Source organism: Oncorhynchus mykiss, chromosome 21 (assembly GCF_013265735.2).
Source record: "Oncorhynchus mykiss isolate Arlee chromosome 21, USDA_OmykA_1.1, whole genome shotgun sequence".
In the NCBI taxonomy this organism is placed as follows: domain Eukaryota; kingdom Metazoa; phylum Chordata; class Actinopteri; order Salmoniformes; family Salmonidae; genus Oncorhynchus; species Oncorhynchus mykiss.
Genome location: NC_048585.1, coordinates 9,875,325 through 9,896,413, shown reverse-complemented (window position 1 = coordinate 9,896,413; position 21,089 = coordinate 9,875,325). Strand labels below are relative to the sequence as shown.

Below are 21,089 nucleotides of genomic sequence, written 5' to 3'. Positions count from 1 at the left end.
CTGCAGAAAATTTGTGGGCAGAACTGAAAAAGCGTGTGCGAGCAAGGAGGCCTACAAACCCGACTCAGTTACACCAGCTCTGTCAGGAGGAATGGGCCATAATTCATCCAACTTATTTTGGGAAGCTTGTAGAAGGCTACCCAAAACGTTTGACCCAAGTTAAACAATTTAAAGGCAAAGCCACCAAATACTAATTGAGTGTATGTAAACTTATGACCCACTGGGAATGTGATGAAAGAAATAAAAGATGAAATAAATCATTCTCTCTACTATTATTCTGACATTTCACATTCTTAAAATAAAGTGGTGATCCTAACTGACATAAGACAGGGAATTTTCACTAGGATTAAATGTCAGGAATTGTGAAAAACTGATGTTTAATTGTATTTGGCTAAGGTATATGTAAACTTCAACTGTATATAGTTATCTAGTTATATATAGTTATATAGTTATGTAGTTATAGTTGTTTTTAGTTATATAATTATACATAGTTAGATAGTTATATATAGTTATCTAGTTATATATAGCTATCTAGTTATATATAGTTATCTAATTATACATAGTTATCTAGTTATATATAGCTATCTAGTTATATATAGTTATCTAGTTATATATAGTTATCTAATTATACATAGTTATCTAGTTATATATAGTTATCTAGTTATATATAGTTATCTAGTTATATATAGCTATCTAGTTATATATAGTTATCTAATTATACATAGTCATCTAGTTATATATAGTTATCTAGTTATATATAGTTATCTAGTTATATATAGCTATCTAGTTATATATATTTATCTAATTATACATAGTTATCTAGTTATATATAGTTATCTAGTTATATATAGTTATCTAGTTATATATAGCTATCTAGTTATATATATTTATCTAATTATACATAGTTATCTAGTTATATATAGTTATCTAATTATACATAGTTATCTAGTTATATATAGTTATCTAGTTATATATAGTTATCTAGTTATATATAGCTATCTAGTTATATATATTTATCTAGTTATATATAGTTATCTAGTTATATATAGTTATCTAATTATACATAGTTATCTAGTTATATATAGTTATCTAGTTATATATAGTTATCTAGTTATATATATTTATCTAATTATACATAGTTATCTAGTTATATATAGTTATCTAGTTATATATAGTTATCTAGTTATATATAGTTATCTAGTTATATATAGTTATCTAGTTATATATAGCTATCTAGTTATATATATTTATCTAGTTATACATAGTTATCTAGTTATATATAGTTATCTAGTTATATATAGTTAGATAGTTATATATAGTTATCTAGTTATATAGTTAGTTATACGTAGTTGTAGAATCAAAAAAGGTTATTAAATATAAATATGATAACTTGGAGTGAAACATGCCTAACTGGAAATACAAATATGATAACTTGGAGTGAAACATGCCTAACTGGAAATATAAATATGATAACTTGGAGTGAAACATGCCTAACTGGAAATATAAATATGATAACTTGGAGTGAAACATGCCTAACTGGAAATATAAATATGATAACTTGGAGTGAAACATGCCTAACTAGAAATATAAATATGATAACTTGGAGTGAAACATGCCTAACTGGAAATATAAATATGATAACTTGGAGTGAAACATGCCTAACTAGAAATATAAATATGATAACTTGGAGTGAAACATGCCTAACTGGAAATATAAATATGATAACTTGGAGTGAAACATGCCTAACTGGAAATATAAATATGATAACTTGGAGTGAAACATGCCTAACTGGAAATATAAATATGATAACTTGGAGTGAAACATGCCTAACTGGAAATATAAATATGATAACTTGGAGTGAAACATGCCTAACTGGAAATATAAATATGATAACTTGGAGTGAAACATGCCTAACTGGAAATATAAATATGATAACTTGGAGTGAAACATGCCTAACTGGAAATATAAATATGATAACTTGGAGTGAAACATGCCTAACTGGAAATATAAATATGATAACTTGGAGTGAAACATGCCTAACTGGAAATATAAATATGATAACTTGGAGTGAAACATGCCTAACTGGAAATACAAATATGATAACTTGGAGTGAAACATGCCTAACTGGAAATATAAATATGATAACTTGGAGTGAAACATGCCTAACTGGAAATATAAATATGATAACTTGGAGTGAAACATGCCTAACTAGAAATATAAATATGATAACTTGGAGTGAAACATGCCTAACTGGAAATATAAATATGATAACTTGGAGTGAAACATGCCTAACTGGAAATATAAATATGATAACTTGGAGTGAAACATGCCTAACTAGAAATACAAATATGCAATGACTATAATACACGCGTACTGTATGAAACCTTCCCAAATGGCACCCTATTCCTTCATAGTGCACTACTTCTGGCCCGATCCCCATTGGACCTGGTTAAAAGTAGTGCACTACACAGGAAATAGGGTGCCATTTTGGGAGGACTCCCATATACCCACGCACCTGACACACACAGAGTGGAAGGAAAGAAAACAATATTTCCAGTAGGTCAGGTGTTCTCTTCATTTGCATAACCACCAGGAAGTTACAGTAAGTTAACCATTTAGACGTCGTACCGACCTTCCTTCACGGGTAGTTCTGGGGATTTACCTTCATGAGACATTTCGTGGACTCCTCGTGTGAAATGGCATCTAATGTATTGTCTGTCTAGTATAGCCTACTGTATTGTACAGTAAATGCGCGTTTGCAGATTAGAGAGAGTTTTTCTTTGTTTCAATCGTGACGTGTGCGCTACATGTATGATTCCCAATGACAATTGGAAATGTGTTGTTGTTTTTGAGCTTGTGAAAATGATTCGCGGAAGGAAAGCTCCTTGCTTTTGACTAAACGAAAATGAAGTTACTTCTCACGGTGGGATTGTTGTTGCCGTTTGTCTCTACTTCATCAAGTCTACGGATTTTGGAATGGCCCACACTAAACTGTACTCAAGAGGTAAATGACGACTGACTTTTAAAAATGTATTCGGCAAAAGAGTCAAACTCTCTCAGTGCATTGCGTCAGTACATCCGGGGGTGATTGGGAGTCCCGTAGTGCGGCGCACAATTGTCCCAGAGTCGTCCGGGTTTGTCCGGGGTAGGACGTTATTGTAAATAAGAATTTGTTCTTAATTAACTGACTTTCTTAGTTAAATAAAAGTTACATAAAATATTAAAACATGTAATTGCCGTATCTATAATCCGTCCATCAGACTGACTTTAATTATGCCTCAGGCTACTAATTTACTTGATCATAATAAGATAAATATCTTATCAAAAGAGACGACTACTCATTCTATCATTCTTTGAAATTGTCATATTAACAAAAAATACCACTAATCTCAGCAAGTACATTCATTTGTAAATCATTTAAAACTATTAAAGGACAAATGCAGCTGTTTAAAATAATAATAATCTAATTTACAGCCTTGTGATGTCACTGGGCAGGCCTTGTGATGTCACTGGGCAGGCCTTGTGATGTCACTGGGCAGGCCTTGTGATGTCACTGGGCAGGCCTTGTGATGTCACTGGGCAGGCCTTGTGATGTCACTGGGCAGGCCAACATTTCCAGTGGTCTTTTATGAACTAGTTTACCACCTGGCAGGCCAAAAGTCCATCCCGCTAAAACGGGCAGCCATTTCAGGAAGGCTTTTCAAACAGCTCTTTACACTAAACGGGCATTATCAACATTTTCACAATTTCACTATATTATTCCAACCTCATAGTGTGGAAATATATCTAAAACAGAGAGAAGTCAGGTTTGCGCCAGACTTAACAGAAATATACGATTAGTCCCATCGTACATTCTAAGTTGTTGTTGTTTCTTGTTCTATGGTTTTCATTTGCTCATGTGTCTGTGTGCATTCCTCTTTTTGTGCAGGGTTTGAGATGCGAAGCCAACGTCAGTGAGTAGTATCTCTAAACGTACTGTAACGGACTGTTACTATTGGTCCACACAGTGTTTTACATTGTGTGGTTATTGTGTTCAGACCAGCTGGGATCACAGTTGCCTGATTCCTTTATGATGTGATAGTCGATCACTTCCTTCGTCAATAAGTGTAATAAAGATGGAAAACATTTCTGTTCAAAGTAGACATATTGGATTAAAATGCCCTCCGCTCCCCTCTCCCCTCCGCTCTGCTCCCCTCCCCCCTCCCCTCCGTTCTGCTCCCCTCCCCCCTACACTCTGCTCCTCCCCTCCTCTCCCCCTCCCCTCCCATCTCCTCCCCTCTCACCCCTCCCCTCCCATCTCCTCCCCTCTCCCCTCTCCCCTCCCATCTCCTCTTCTCTCCTTCCCTCCCCTCTCCCCCCTCCCCTCCCATCTCCTCCCCTCTCCCCCCTCCCATCTCCTCTTCTCTCCTTCCCTCCCCTCCCCCCTCCCCTCCCATCTCCACCCCTCCCCTCCCATCTCCTCCCCTCTCCCCCTCTCCACACCCATCCCCTCCCCTCCCATCTCCTCCTCTCCCCTCCCCTCCCCTCCCCTCCCATCATCTCTTCTCTCCCCCCTCCACTCCCATCTCCACCCCTCCCCTCCCATCTCCTCGTCTCTGCTCCCCCCCCCCTCCCATCTCCTCCCCTCTCCCCCCTCCCCTCCCATCTCCTCTTCTTCCCTCCCCTCCCATCTCCTCCCCTCCCATCTCCTCCCCTCCCCTCCCATCTCCTCTTCTCTCCTTCCCTCCCTCCCCTCCCATCTCCTCCCCTCCCATCTCCACCCCTCCTCTCCCCTCCCCTGCCATCCCCTCATCTCCCCTCCCATCTCCTCCCATCTCCACCCCTCCCCTCCCATCTCCTCTTCTCTCCTTCCCTCCCCTCTCCCCCCCTCCCATCTCCACCCCTCTCCCCCCTCCCCTCCCCTCCCATCTCCTCTTCTCTCCTTCCCTCTCCCCTCCCCTCCCATCTCCACCCCTCTCTCTCTCCCCTCCCCTCCATAGATAACTGCCTGGATCCTGGGTGGTTGAAGCCTTGGCGCTACACTCCTAGCAGCCCAGTGAACCTAGAGGTGGAGCTGGACACTAGAAAAGATGAGGAGGGACACCTGGTGCCTGTTTTAGTGGCCCGATGGAAAGCTCAGGATGACGGTGGGTTGACTGGCCACTATCACAATGTGACATGACCTTGCCTCCCTATTAAAGCTCACTAAGCCATAGGGTGCTGTTTGTTACATGTGTTATAAGTGGAGAGGAGCACTAGAAGTATATTGCACTTTGTGACTTTTACGTTTCTTCTTCACCTTCTTCTTCACCTTCTTACTCTTCTTCACCTTCTTCACCTTCTTCTTCACTTTCTTCTCCTTCACTTTCTTCTTTACCTTCTTCACCTTCGACCTTCTCCTTCACCGTCTTCTTCACCTTCTTCTTTACCTTCTTCACCTTCTTCTCCACCTTCTTCTTCTCCTCCTTCTTTACCTTCACCTTCTTCTTCAACTTCTTCTTCTCCTTCTTCTTCACCTTCTTCTCCTTCACCTTCTTCTTCTTATCCTTCACCTTCTTCTCCTTCACCTTCTTCTTCTTCACCTTCTTCTTCTTCACCTTCTTCTCCTTCACCTTCTTCTCCTTCACCTTCTTCTTCACCTTCTTCTCCTTCACCTTCTGCTTCACCTTCTTCTTTACCTTCTTCTCGTTCTTCACCTTCGCCTTCTTCTTCACTTTCTTCTCCTTCACCTTCTTATCCTTCACCTTCTTCTCCTTCTGGAATTCACCTTCACCTTCTTCTTCTCCTCCTTCTTTACCTTCTTCTTGAGCTTCTTATTCTTATTCTTCACCTTCTTCTTCACCTTCTTCTCCTGCACCTTCTTCTTATTCTTCACCTTCTTCTTCTTCACCATCTTCTTCACCTTCTTCTTCTCCTTCACCTTCTTCTTCACCTTCTTCTTCTTATCCACCTTCTTCTTCACCTTCTTCTCCTCCTTCTTTACCTTCTTCTTCACCTTCTTCTTCACCTTCTTCTTCATCTACTTCTCCTTCACCTTCTTCTTCTCCTTCACCTTCATCTTCTTCTTCACCTTCTTCTTCTCTTTCACCTTTTTCTCCTTCACCTTCTTCTCCTTCACCTTCTTCTCCTTCACCTTCTTCTTCTTCACCTTCTCCTTCTTATCCTTCACCTTCTTCTTCTTATCCTTCACCTTCTTCTTCATCTACTTCTCCTTCACCTTCTTCTCCACCTTCATCTTCTTCTCCTCCTTCTTCTTCTCATCAGGAAGCATTAGTTCCCTGAAAGGAACAGAGCTTCATGTTTTGAAGGAAGCCACAAACCAGAATCTGTGTGTTCGGTATGAATTCTTCGATAAGATGTCCATGCGTAATCCAGCATATGAAAAGGTAGGACGGCATTACAAGTGATCCATTTAATGGTAAATATCCATTCTCACGTGACTCACCCTAGTAAACAGACTATCTATTTTCTCTCAGTGGTCTTTCTCCCTGGATCGAGTGGTGGTTGAACCCGGCCTGTCATACGTTGTCTCAGTCTCCAACCTCCCCAAACCCAACCTGAAACACTCTGGTTACAACATCGATAAACATATCACTGTGCCCGGTGAGAACCGTACATTTTGGTGAGATTAGTAAAACACAGTGTAGAGACTTTGTACAGTAGTCTACTGTCTGTTCCTACTGCACATCGGATTGGCATCAACAGCTTTTCATTCAATACCTGATGTTATTTAACCTTAGATTGTAAAGATCCCAAGATTCAGAAGAGCAAGGTGTGTTTGGAGAGCGGTGAGTGGCCAATCACATTACTGTTATATTAAATGAGTGACCAATCACATTACTGTTATATTATATGAAGTGGTGAGTGACCAATCACATTACTGTTATATTATATGAAGTGGTGATTGACCAATCACATTACTGTTATATTATATGAAGTGGTGATTGACCAAGCACATTACTGTTATATTATATGAAGTGGTGATTGACCAATCACATTACTGTTATATTATATGAAGTGGTGATTGACCAATCACATTACTGTTATATTATATGAGTGACCAATCACATTACTGTAATATTATATGAAGTGGTGAGTGACCAATCACATTACTGTTATATTATGTGAAGTGGTGATTGGTCAGTGGTTGTAATTAACATCTCGTTAAATAAATATCTCAAGTCATACAGGTATAATGTGCATAGTGTATTATGACCGGTTCTTGACTTGGACTGAAACAGGTGCCAGTACTGTTTATACTTAGTTGCAGGAACTCCTCAGTACTTTTATATAAATAAATCAAATAAATAGACAATAATAATAAAATCTAATATTCTATAAGAGGTGTACGAACACAAGTAGTAGAACGTTCCAGTAGTAGAACGTTCCAGTAGTAGAACTTTCCAGTAGTAGAACATTCAAGTAGTAGAACGTTCCAGTAGTAGAACGTTCCAGTAGTAGAACATTCAAGTAGTAGAACGTTCCAGTAGTAGAACGTTCCAGTAGTAGAACATTCAAGTAGTAGAACGTTCCAGTAGTAGAATGTTCCAGTAGTAGAAAGTTCCAGTAGTAGAACGTTCCAGTAGTAGAACGTTCCAGTAGTAGAACATTCCAGTAGTAGAACATTCCAGTAGTAGAACATTCCAGTAGTAGAACGTTCCAGTAGTAGAACATTCCAGTAGTAGAACATTCAAGTAGTAGAACGTTCCAGTAGTAGAACGTTCCAGTAGTAGAACATTCAAGTAGTAGAACGTTCCAGTAGTAGAACGTTCCAGTAGTAGAACATTCAAGTAGTAGAACGTTCCAGTAGTAGAACGTTCCAGTAGTAGAACATTCAAGTAGTAGAACGTTCCAGTAGTAGAACGTTCCAGTAGTAGAACATTCAAGTAGTAGAACGTTCCAGTAGTAGAACGTTCCAGTAGTAGAACATTCAAGTAGTAGAACGTTCCAGTAGTAGAACGTTCCAGTAGTAGAACATTCAAGTAGTAGAACGTTCCAGTAGTAGAACGTTCCAGTAGTAGAACATTCAAGTAGTAGAACGTTCCAGTAGTAGAACGTTCCAGTAGTAGAACATTCAAGTAGTAGAACGTTCCAGTAGTAGAACGTTCCAGTAGTAGAACATTCAAGTAGTAGAACGTTCCAGTAGTAGAATGTTCCAGTAGTAGAAAGTTCCAGTAGTAGAACGTTCCAGTAGTAGAACGTTCCAGTAGTAGAACATTCCAGTAGTAGAACGTTCCAGTAGTAGAACATTCCAGTAGTAGAACGTTCCAGTAGTAGAACATTCCAGTAGTAGAACATTCCAGTAGTAGAACATTCCAGTAGTAGAACGTTCCAGTAGTAGAACATTCCAGGATGCTGCTACTCAGTGCTGACATGGTTCCTTTGTTGCTGTGTGAAGGGAGTCTGTGGAGACCTAACACTACGCTGGAGCGGTCTACTGGACCACAAGGCAGAACCACGCTCACTGTTGGGTTCAGTACAGACCAGCACTCACACAACTACAGAGTCTCACTACTGTGCTCCAGCAACAGACAATGGCAGGACACAGACATGGTATGGTTATTAATGTTATGAAGGGCTTATGAATGCCTTATGAATGGCTTATGAAGTCAATAGATATATGTATTTTCCCTTTAACTAATTAGTCCTCCCGAGTGGTGCAGCGGTCTAAGGCACTACATCTCAGTGCTAGAGGCGTCACTACAGACCATGGTTCGATCCCGGGCTGTATCACAACTGGTCGTTGATCGGGAGTCCCGTAGGGCGGCGCAAAATTGGTCCAGCGTCGTCCGGGTTAGGGGAGGGTTTGTCCGGGGTAGGCCGTCATTGTACAATAACAATTTGTTCTTAACTGACATGCCTAGTTCAATACAAAATAAATAAACTAAAGGTGTGTCCCAAATGACGCCCTACTCCCTATCAAGGGAACTACTTATAGGCTTCTGGTTAAAAGTAGTGCACTATATAGGGAATAGGGTGCTCTCATCTAAGTGTTACCGTTTAGTTTTTTCATCCTTCTCATTGCATAAAGAACTGCATCATCAGCAGAATTGTGTCTGTATCTCGCTACGTCAAAGGACAGCGGTACAGGAGACGTGTTGTTTTCCCTTCCAATGGTTTGACCTAGAACATTTAGGTTTTCAAAACGAGACACTGCACATCCTGTGTCACACTTCATCGCTGTGGTTCTGCCCCAGATTCTAATCTTCTTCACACGTACAGAGCATTCGGAAAGCATTCAGACTGCTGGACTTTTTTACACATTTTGTTACGTTACAGCCTTATTCTAAAATGGATTACATTGTTTTTTTTACTCATCAATCTACACACAAGACCCCATAATGACATCACAATATGCCATAATGACATCACAATACCCCATAATGACATCACAATACCCCATAATGACATCACAATACGCCATAATGAAAAAGCAAAAACAGTTTTTTAGAAATTGTATAAAAAATAAAAAAAAAGCCTGGAAATATCACATTTACATAAGTATTCAGTATTTTGTTGAAGCATCTTTGCTAGCGATGACAGCATCGATTATTCTTGGGTATGACGCTACAAGCTTGGCAATCCTGTATTTGGGGAGTTTCTACCATTCTTCTCTGCAGATCCTCTCAAGCTCTGTCAAGTTAGATGGGGAGTGCACAGCTATTATCAGGTCTCTCCAGAGATGTTCGATCGGGTTCAAGTCTAAGCTCTGGTTGGTCCACTCAAGGACATTCAGAGACTTGTCCCAAAGCCACTCCTGTGTTGTCTTGGCTGTGTGCTTAGGGTCTTTGTCCTGTTGGAAGGTGAACCTCCACCCCAGTCTGAGGTCCTGAGCGCTCTGGAGCAGGTTTTCATCAAGGATCTCTCTGTACTTTGCTCCGTTCATCTTTCCCTCGATCCTGACTAGTCTCCCAGTCCCTGCCGCTGAAAAGCATTCCCACAGCATGATGCTGCCACCACCATGCTTCACTGTAGGGATGGTGTCAGGTTTCATCAGACCGGAGAATCTTGATTCTTATGGTCTGAGAGACTGTTAGACCAAGCTGGCTGTCATGTGCCTTCTAGTGAGGAGTGGCTTCCGTCTGGCTACTCTACCATAAAGGCCTGATTGGTGGAGTGCTGCAGAGATGGGTGTCCTTCTGGAAGGTTCTCCCATCTCTACAGAGGAACTCAGGAGCTCCTTCAGAGTGAACATCAGGTTCTTGATCACCTCCCTGACCAAGGCCCTTCTCCCCCGATTGCTCAGTTTTCCCGGGCGACCAGCTCTAGGAAGAGTCTTGGTGGTTCCAAACTTCTTTCATTTAAGAATGATGGAGGCCACTGTTCTTGGGACCTCATGGCTTGGTTTTTGCTCTGACATGCACTGTCAAATGTGGGACCTTATATAGACAGGTGTGTGCCTTTCCAAATATATGTCCAATCAATTAAATTTACCACAGGTGGACTCCAATCAAGTTGTAGAAACATCTCAAGGATGATCAATGGAAACAGGATGCACCTGAACTCATTTTACAGTCTCATAGTAAAGTGTCTGAATCCTTATGTCAATAAAGTATTTCTGTTTTTTATTTGTAATACATTTGCCAAAATTCCTAAAACCATGTTTTTGCTTTGTCATATGGGGTATTGTGATGTCATTATGGGGTATTGTGATGTCATTATGGGTTATTGTGATGTCATTATGGGGTATTGTGATGTCATTATGGGTTATTGTGTGTAGATTGATGAGATTTTTTTATTTAATTTAATCCATTTTAGAACAAGGCTGTAACGTAACCAAAGGTGGAAACAGGGAAAGGGGTCTGAATACTTTCCCAAGGCACTGTGTACCTGTAGTCTGTATGCTCATAGTTCTTATGATTCACACCTTCCCTGACACATACAACACTCCTCACGTCACACCATTTTGTGATGTCATTACGGGGTGTTGTGATGTCATTATGGGGTATTGTGATGTCATTATGGGGTATTGTGATGTCATTGTGGGGTGTTGTGATGTCATTGGGGCGGCAGGGTAGCCTAGTGGTTAGAGCGTTGGACTAGTAACCGGAAGGTTGCAAGTTCAAACCCCCGAGCTGACAAGGTACAAATCTGTCGTTCTGCCCCTGAACAGGCAGTTAACCCACTGTTCCTAGGCCGTCATTGAAAATAAGAATTTGTTCTTAACTGACTTGCCTAGTTAAATAAAGGTAAAATAAAAAAATAAATAAAAAATTACGGGGTGTTGTGATGTCCTTATGGTGTATTGTGATGTCATTACGGGGTGTTGTGATGTCATTACGGGGTATTGTGTTTAGACTGAGGGACAAATGATTCAATCCATTTTAGAACAAGGCTGTAACATAACAAAATGTGGAAAGTAGGGAAGGGGTCTGACTACTTTCCCGAGGCACTGTGTACCTGTAGTCTATGATGTAGAGATCAAGTAGAAAGATAAGGGAGTTCATATCTTGTGTTTTCCCTTTAAGACCAACCAGACATGGCTGACTGTAGTGTTTGACCTGGAGAAGTGGCCCCAGACCTGTTGCTATTTTGATGTAGAGGTAAGTCCTTTAAGACCAACCAGACATGGCTGACTGTAGTGTTTGACCTGGAGAACTGGCCCCAGACCTGTTGCTATTTTGATGTGGAGGTAAGTCCTCCTTTACAACTTTACAACTTACTGGTTTCCGTCAAATTTGCTCGTCAGCGTTCAGCAACGCTACACGTTTATTGTTGTTGACCTGTTGTGTGTACCTGATAGTGGCCTAGTAAAAGCTTCGTTTTCGTCCTACTAGATCCATCCGTTTTTTAGCCGTTGCAACAACGACTGTGTACGAAGAAGGAAAACGTTTAACATATGTGGTAGGTTCATCAACAAGTCTATTATATTACATGGTAAAAATAGGATAGATTTCATGTTCTCCGCTAACAACATACTGATGTGATTTCAGAGACCTCTCCAACTGTGTTAACGGGAGATTCTCCACTAACAACATATTGATGTGATTTCAGAGACCTCTCCAACTGTGTTAACGGGAGATTCTCCACTAACAACATACTGATGTGATTTCAGAGACCTCTCCAACTGTGTTAACGGGAGATTCTTCATCTCCTAAAGTCTACACAGCCATAGCAGCCGCGGTGGTGCTGCTGGTCGGTGGAATGGTCTGTTGTCTCGTCTGTCAACTACGGACACGGAGAAAGAAAGGTGAGTTGAGGAGAGATGCCATTATCGCTCACTTATTATCTCTCACTTATTATCGCTCACTTATTATCGCTCACTTATTATCTCTCACTGATTATCGCTCACTTATTATCTCTCCCTTAATATCTCTCACTTAATATCGCTCACTTATTATCGCTCACTTAATATCTCTCACTTATTATCTCTCACTTATTATCGCTCACTTATTATCGCTCACTTATTATCTCTCACTTATTATCGCTCACTTATTATCTCTCCCTTAATATCTCTCACTTAATATCGCTCACTTATTATCGCTCACTTATTATCGCTCACTTAATATCTCTCACTTATTATCTCTCACTTATTATCTCTCACTCATTATCGCTCACTCATTATCGCTCACTCATTATCTCTCACTTATTATCTCTCACTAATTATCTCTCACTCATTATCTCTCACTCATTATCGCTCACTCATTATCGCTCACTTATTATCTCTCACTCATTATCGCTCACTCATTATCGCTCACTTATTATCTCTCACTTATGATCTCTCACTTATTATCTCTCACTTATGATCTCTCACTTAATATCTCTCACTTATTATCTCTCACTCAAAATGTATTGGAAATCGGTTATTCGGTGCTCCTTAGTGACAAACAAGTTATTTTGACCAGTCTCTATTTGACTTCCTTTGGCTGTTCAGAAATGAAGGCGTTTATAATATGTATATAATATGCTTCATTACTGCAGGGTCGTGTAGCCATAACTAAATGCATGACATTAATTAAGACATCAGCAGAATAGGATGGTTAAGAAATGAGGATGGATTTTGGGACTAAATGGTCCGTGGGAGGAGAGGAGGAGCATCCATCTGACTTCCTGTTTCATAGTTTCATCTTTCTAGTTGATACTTTTATTGCTATCTTCTTGTTCTCTTTTTTTCATTTTCTCATTATTCTCTTTATCGCTCTTTCTCCTCCTCTCCCTTCTCTCTCTCCCTCCCTTCCCTCTCTCTCCCTCCCTACCTCTATCTCTCTCTTTCCCTCCCCTCCTTCCCTCTCTGTCTCTCCTTCAGTCCCACCAGGCCCCTATCCCCCAGCTGTAGAGCCAGAGGTCCAGATTCCTCATCTCCCCAGGGTTCCTCCCAAGGTGTTGGTGATCTACTCTCAGGACCATCCTCTCTACAGGAAGATAGTCCTGAAGCTCTGTGCCTTCCTCCAGGCCAAGTGTGGAACTGAGGTTGTGTTGGACCTTCTAGACACAACCTGGCTGGGCACTGTGGGGAGACTACCCTGGCTGGAGTGGCAGAGACAACAGGCGGGTAGACACCAGGAGTGCTGATCTAGGATCAGGTGTCCCTTGTTCATGTAATATCCATCAATATAATCTAAAAGGCTAAACTGCTCCTAGATCAGTTGTCCTACTCTGAAACGCTTTATACATACAGGCCCAGTAGAGAAGAGGACTAGATGGTTAGGAAGTAAAAGTGTTGTTGGTTTCAGACCCTGTAACGTTGTTCCCTTTAGCAAGGAAAGAAATCTGTTTCCACAGATGGATAGATTGATAAATCTGTCTCTCCTCTCCCCTCCCCTCTCTTCTCTTCTTTTATTTTCTCCTCTTCTCTCCCTCTCTCCTCTCCTCCCCCTCTCTCCTCTCCTCTTATTCTCTCCTCTCCTCTTATTCTCTCCTCTCCTCCCCCTCTCTCCTCTCCTCTTATTCTCTCCTCCCCCTCTCTCCTCTCCTCTTATTCTCTCCTCTCCTCCCCCTCTCTCCTCTCCTCTTATTCTCTCCTCTCCTCCCCCTCTCTCCTCTTCTCTTCTCTCCTCTCCCTCTCTCCTCTTCTCTCCTCTCCCTCTCTCCTCTTCTCTCCTCCCCCTCTCTCCTCTTCTCTTCCCTCCTCTCCTCTCTTGTCCTCTCCTCCCCCTCTCTCCTCTTCTCTTCTCTCCTCCCCCTTTACTTCTCTCCTCTCCCTCTCTCCTCTTCTCTTCCCTCCTCTCCTCTCCTCCCCCTCTCTCCTCTTCTCTTCCCTCCTCTCCTCTCTTGTCCTCTCCTCCCCCTCTCTCCTCTTCTCTCCTCCCCCTCTCTTCTCTTCTCTTCTCTTCTCTCCTCCCCCTCTCTCTGCTTCTCTCCTACAGGTCAACAAATCATCAGACAAGATCCTGGTCCTCTGTTCTCGTGGCGTCCAGGCCAAGTGGAGGGCGATGTGTGGCCAGAGTCGTGTGACGTTAAGAGAGGACCTCCGGTCGCCCATCGACGACATGCTGACGCCGGCCCTCAACCTCTTCCTGCCCGACATGCAGCAGGCCGCCGCGCTAGGGAAGTACATGGTGGCCTACTTTGACGAGGTCGGCAGCGAGCGTGACGTGCCGTCTGTCTTCGACATCGCTGTGAAGTACAAGCTGATGAAGCACTTTGAGGAGCTCTGCTTCAGGATCCTGGACCAGGAGAAGTACGCACCGGGACAGGTCAGTTTGTTGATGGGATCTCCCTATGCTTCCTGCCTGGTCTGTTGTTCTGTACCCTAGTGTATGGGACAGGTACGGCCAGTCTGGTCCTAGCTTTCTAAAAGGTAATAGTTGGGGGATGCACGATATATCGGTGAACACATCGGACTCGGACGATATTAGCTAAAAAATTACGACATCTGTATCGGCCCGATGTCTAGTTGAACGTCGATGTTAACAACCGGATGTCATAGCTGGCGTGCGTACCTACATGACGTAATGACGCCACGTAAAATGTTACGCTACACGTGCAACACAGCATCTCTAACCTCGCCCACAATGTCTCCTGTGTGGATCGAGCCGTCAACAAGTCCAGCAGTCATTTGAAAGAGTTTGGGTCTTTCGCCTGTCAAAAAAAAAGATACCCGTCAAAATAGCCACGTTAAATAACGCAGTTCTATTATAGAATGTTATAGTTCTATTATAGAATGTTATAGTTCTATTATAGAATGTTGTGTGTTCTGAATTTGCACGTTCAAGCCAAGCGCCACCATGACTATCAGTAGCACTGGTCGAGCACCGGTACACACTACACAGTAGTAATAGCGTCACTGCTATTAGCTTCACAACATACTATGGAACGCCGTTTGGGTCTTTGAGTGTCAAAAAAGATACAGTAGCACCAGTAGCAGTAGCTTGGTATCTCGCTAGCCCCAATACAACCAGCCTGAAAACAATGACCAGTAGAACCTGCAGCCATTTTCATTATTCTAAGCAATGATTTAGGGATCCTTGTGAGTAAGTATTAGCTAGGTTGTCGCTTGTTGTTCGCCTATTGATATTGAACTTCAGTTCATGAAAATAAATAGCTAGCCAGCTACTTAACCCTGTTGCCCAAAGCTAATGTTATAAGCAGCCAGCTAGCCTCATCTGGCTAATGAGGCTCGACCGGACCTGGTTATGTGTTGTGAAGCTAGCCACAATAAGGATTAGGCACAATAGTGGAATTTGCGGTTTGCCTTCAAAATAAAAGTACCTTTTGAAAGTGAGGCAGAAGGTTACAATTGGTGGAGTCATGACATATTTAGACCGTGTTAAACAAGGCTGGAATGTGAAGAAATGGGGTATCAGTCTACTCGGTACCCAAGATATTTTTTCCCAATGTCCTCCTCAGATGACATCCTGCCCAAAAATGTTCTATGGGATTGAGGTCAGGGCTTTGTGATGGCCACTCCAATACCTTGACTTTGTTGTCCTTAAGCCATTTTGCCACAACTTTGGAAGTATGCTTGGGGTCATTGTCCATTTGGAAGACCCATTTGCGACCAAGCTTTAACTTCCTGACTGATGTCTTGAGATGTGTTTTAATATATCCACATCATTTTCTTTCCTCATGATGCCATCTATTTTGTGAAGTGCACCAGTCCATCCTGCAGCAAAGCACCCCCACAACATGATGCTGCCACCCCTGTGCTTCACGGTTGGGATGGTGTTCTTCGGCTTGCAAGCCTCCCCCTTTTTCCTCCAAACATAACGATGGTCATTTTTTATGGCGGTTTTGGAGCAGTGGCTTCTTCGTTGCAGAGCAGCCTTTCAGGTTATGTCGATATATGACTGGTTTGACTGTGGATATAGATACTTTTGGACCTGTTTCCTCCAGCATCTTCACAAGGTCCTTTGCTGTTGTTCTGGGATTGATTTGCACCTTTCGCACCAAAGTACGTTCATCTCTAGGAGACAGAACGCGTCTCCTTCCTGAGTGGTATGACGGCTGCGTGGTCCCATGGTGTTTATACTTGTGTATTATTATTTGTACAGATGAACATGGTACCTTCAGGCATTTGGAAATTGCTCCCAAGGATGAACCAGACTTGTGGAGGTCTAAAAAAACAATTCTGAAGTCTTGGATGATTTCTTTTGATTTTCCAATGATGTCAAGCAAAGAGGCACTGAGTTTGAAGGTAGGTCTTGGAATACATCCACAGGTACACCTCCAATTGACTCAAATGATGTCAATTAGCCTATCAGAAGCTTCTAAAGCCATTACATAATTTTCTGGAATTGTCCAAGCTGTTTAAAGGCACAGTCAACTTAGTGAATGTAAACTTCTAACCCAATGGAATTGTGATACAGAGAATTATAAGTGAAATAATCTGTCTTCAAACAATTTTTGGAAAAATTACTTGTGTCATTCACAAAGTAGATGTCCTAACCGACTTGCCAAAATTATAGTTTGTTAACAAGAAATGTGTGGAGTGGTTGAAAAACATGTTTTAATGACTCCAACCTAAGTGTATGTCAACAACTGATTTCAACTGTTGCTATATATATGTAGCTAGCTAACGATAGCTACTGGAACAGATGTCGTTTTGCATCCGTGATGAGCTAGCTAGCTTTTTAACCAGCACTGAAGGTGCGCGAGACAACTTTACCAGCGTCATGGCAAACTGTACGTATCGATGAATCGTTGTGACACATGAAATACGAGTGATCGTGTAATCAATGTGCCATAACTACGTTAAAAAAACGAATGAATGAATGCGTTAAATTATTAAGTGACGCGCGTCATATTCAGATCCTGATTGGTCAAATAGTGTATATTTATCTTTTTTGACAAGCAAAGACCCAAACAGCGTTCCATAGAAATCCTGGTTGAGAATGAAACTAATGAACAGCGAAACAGCACAGTAAGTGAAAGAAACAGGTTTTGATGATGTTTTACTGGTAATGGGGACGTATGTAAATGCCAACAAAATAACGTTTTGGTCAGTGTGTGTGTTTGTGTGTGTGTGTGTGTGTGTGTGTGTGTGTGTGTGTAGCCTTTTATTTAACCAGGCAAGTCAGTTAAGAACCAATTCTATTTCACAATGACGACCTACCCAGGCCACTTGTGCGCCGCCCTATGGGACTCCCAATCACGGCCGGATGTGATACAGCCTGGATTCGAACCAAGGACTGTAGTGACGCCTCTTGCGTTGAGATGCAGTGCCTTAGACCTCTGCGTCCATGTGTGTGTTAACTATTTAACTTAAAAGGCTAACATTTTAAACTTTTTACTTAAAAGGCCACTAAAAGTTTAAATATCGGTTATCACTATCGGGGTTTGTTTGGCAAGGAAAATCTTGGTTATCACTATCAGGGCCAAAAATGTCATATCGGTGCATCACTAGTAGCAGTGAGGCCCACAGTGGAAATAAGATGCTAGCTTCTCCATTATGTTGAATGTATTATTGTACCAGAACTCTCATGGCTGAGGAAACTCTTTATGTACTACACCAATATATATATATATTTTTTTTTTCTCAAATGTTGTTCACAAATTTGTTTTACATCCCTGTTAGTGAGCATATTCTCTTTTGCCAAGATAATCCATCCACCTGACAGGTGTGGCATATCAAGAAGCTGATTAAACAGCATGATCATTACACAGGTGCACCTTGTTCTGGGGACAATAAAAGGGCCACTTTAAAAATGTGCTGAGGAATATTTCTGTCTGTAATAAAGCCCTTTTGTAGGGGAAAAACACATTCTGATTAACTGGGCCTGGCTCCTTAGTGGGTGGGCCTGGCTGCCAAGTGGGTGGGCCTATGCCCCCCACCCACGGATGCTCCCCTGCCCAGTCATGTGAAATCCACAGATTATGGCCGAATAAATGTATTTCCCATTGACTGATTTCCTGATATGAACTGTAACTCAGTAAAATCTTCAAAGTTGTTGCGTTTACATTTTTTTCGTTCAGTATATTTTGAACGTGTCAAATAAAATGAATGATTTAATTCAAATCAGGTCAGCCACATCGAGGGGATCGGAGTGGAAGAGTACTTCACATGTCCACCGGGGAGGGATCTGCGAGACGCCATCGAAGCCTTCCAGGCGTTCCAGTTAGAGAACCCAGACTGGTTTGAACAGGAGTGTGTTGACATCAACGCAGAGGAGGAAGTGTTCGCAGTAACAGAGTATGACGCTCTACTGGAAAAGCCGGTCGCGCCTGTTCTAGAGTTTGTTCCAGAATACAGGAATGGGCCACCTGTTCTAGAGTTTGTTCCAGAGTACAGGAAGGGGCCACCTGTTCTAGAGTTTGTTCCAGAGTTCAGGAATGGGCCACCTGTTCTAGAGTTTGTTCCAGAATACAGGAATGGGCCACCTGTTCTAGAGTTTGTTCCAGAGTACAGGAAGGGGCCACCTGTTCTAGAGTTTGTTCCAGAATACAGGAAGGAGCCTCCTGTTTTGGAGTTTGTTCCAGAATACAGGAAGGGGCCTCCTGTTCTAGAGTGTGTTCCAGAAAACAGGAAGGAGCCTCCTGTTCTAGAGTGTGTTCCAGAAAACAGGAAGGGGCCTCCTGTTCTAGAGTGTGTTCCAGAATACAGGAAGGGGCCTCCAATCTCCAACTATGATGTAGAGATCAATGAAAACAGCCAGGGAGTCCAGGTCTCTACTCCTGAAGTGAAACTGGAAGGTAAGGTTATCAGTGGGGAGTGAAATGATAGCACAAACAGACTGGTGCCCAGGCTAAAGGGGTTTGGTACAACAGAAGAAATGTCTGTCTGATAGGTATTAATAAAGTCTTCTCCTTCCAGGTCACGGGACGTGTGTGCTGGAGCTTCTTCCAAGGGTCAACTCCGACAGCCACCAGATGTACCCATCATACCCAGTCGTTGAGGCCCCACCCGGGGTACTTATCTCTGATCTGCACCCCAATGCCCTGGAGAGTCAACCCTGTGGGTTGTCAGATCTTCTCCCGAGTGAGCCACCCTTGGCCAGAGAGAACTGTCTCCGCCTACAGGAGAGGTGGGGAACAGCAGACCGTTGCCCTCTAGAGAACGAGGAAGAGGAGGAGGCATACAGTCCTTCTTGTCAACCCTCCGTTGACACCCTGGAACAACTCATGTCTCTCCAGCTGTCACTCTGTGGTCTCAGTGCTATCCCAGAAATCACCTCTGTGTCCACGGAGAACGGCTACCTATCACAACCGCGTGGAGAGATGGACCTATCACTTCCTGTCACGATGGGCCAATCACGACTGTCCTTCAGCTCCATCCAGGTTACCCCACCTGTACCGATGGATAGTCAGATTCAGTACCTCCTTCCCCTGCCAGAGATAACCCACTCCCAGCCGGTAGAGATGGAGGAGGGTGGGGAGGTGATGAAGCCTGCTGCCCAGGAGAAGAGACCCGTCAGTGGGTCAGACCTGGGCTATATCTCCAGGAGCTCCTTCCAGCAGGACTCTTCTGTCCACTACCCTGTAGGAGAGGACAGCGACAGTCCACTGGTGGCACTGGCCAGGCTACAACAGGCTCTCTACCTAAACAATTAACTACTTCTGCAATAAAAACGCGGAGAGAACGTTCTAGAAAACGGATGTTAATCATATATACTCTGGATCATAAACACTTTAGTTGTTCAGCGTCGTCTTTTCATGTTGTTATAACACTATTGTCTATAAAAGTTTTCCTGATTTCCTGATTTGAAAATGATGAACAAACCTGGAGTCAATGAATCAGCCAATGGGTTTGTACAGCATAATCCATATATTTAGTTCTGACATCACTTCCTTATATCTGGTTGGTACAGGGACAATAAAACGTGATCATGTCCATATTTCAGATATACACAATTACACAACATTCTACACGTAGAATTGGCTTTCTGTAAACAATAACCAGTTTCTGTTTTCCTGTACACTATTTGGGAATCAAGATTTTTTTTTTGTCCCAAATAGCACACCTATTCCCTACATAGTGCACTACTTTTGACCAGAGCCCTGTGGGCACAAGCCTCAAATAGAAAATCCCATTTAATGGGTTCGACAAAACATAGAAAACGTTCATGCTGGAATCAGAAGCGTAGTATCTGTTAAATATAAATCCCATTTTAACAAATCAAAATGGAGTCAGTCAGAGTTAGTCTCGGCCTCTTTTAACACGTATTCTAGATCCAAGAAAGAAAGCCCTTGGTGGTTCAGTGCTTCTTCTATTGGCCTATTGCTGGACACAAAATATATATTTTTGTTGTTGTCAGTACATACATTGTCACAACCTGTCTTTTATCTAGCCTGGGTACCTGTCTGATTGTGTTGTTATGACAACTCATGACAATGAGAAATGGAGTTGGTGAGAGCACAAACAGATCCAGGGGGCCAGGCTATCTTGTATCATCTCTAGACAGATCTGGGGGCCCAGGCTATCTTGTATCATCTCTAAACAGATCTGGGGGCCCAGGCTATCTTGTATCATCTCTAAACAGATATGGGGGCCAGGCTATCTTGTATCATCTCTAAACACATCCAGGGGGCCCAGGCTATCTTGTATCATCTCTAAACAGATATGGGGGCCCAGACTATCTTGTATCATCTCTAAACAGATCCAGGGGGCCCAGGCTATCTTGTATCATCTCTAAACAGATCTGGGGGCCCAGGCTATCTTGTATCATCTCTAAACAGATATGGGGGCCAGGCTATCTTGTATCATCTCTAAACACATCCAGGGGGCCCAGGCT

General features: G+C 42.3%; 1 protein-coding gene across 3 annotated transcripts; it reads left to right on the top strand.

Moving 5' to 3' along the window:
• The first annotated feature begins 2,584 nt into the window (after positions 1–2,584).
• LOC110490693 (interleukin-17 receptor A-like) lies at positions 2,585–20,739 on the top strand. 3 transcript variants are annotated; one of them, XM_036956811.1, is made up of 14 exons: positions 2,585–3,004; positions 3,929–3,953; positions 4,980–5,126; positions 6,244–6,365; positions 6,456–6,582; positions 6,720–6,767; positions 8,378–8,532; positions 11,448–11,522; positions 11,757–11,823; positions 12,035–12,169; positions 13,235–13,467; positions 14,286–14,615; positions 18,381–19,050; positions 19,172–20,739. In XM_036956811.1, exons 1-14 carry the CDS (start codon positions 2,906–2,908, stop codon positions 19,906–19,908), a joined length of 2,970 nt encoding a protein of 989 aa, XP_036812706.1. In that variant the 5' UTR covers positions 2,585–2,905; the 3' UTR covers positions 19,909–20,739. The 3 variants fall into 3 exon arrangements, with proteins under 3 accessions (XP_036812706.1, XP_036812705.1, XP_036812704.1); XM_036956810.1 differs by lacking the exon at positions 11,448–11,522 and adding an exon at positions 11,537–11,611 and having other exon boundaries at positions 13,226–13,467; positions 19,172–20,737; XM_036956809.1 differs by having other exon boundaries at positions 13,226–13,467; positions 19,172–20,735.
• Positions 20,740–21,089: the final 350 nt, after the last annotated feature.

Bases quoted from the DNA above. Each gene is read 5' to 3' on its own strand.
- LOC110490693 (XM_036956810.1), top strand. From the start codon at position 2,906: ATGAAGTTACTTCTCACGGTGGGATTGTTGTTGCCGTTTGTCTCTACT. The intron at 3,954-4,979 runs GTGAGTAGTATC...TCCCCTCCATAG, and splicing joins GAGATGCGAAGCCAACGTCA to ATAACTGCCTGGATCCTGGG. The intron at 13,468-14,285 runs GCGGGTAGACAC...TCTCTCCTACAG, and splicing joins TGGAGTGGCAGAGACAACAG to GTCAACAAATCATCAGACAA.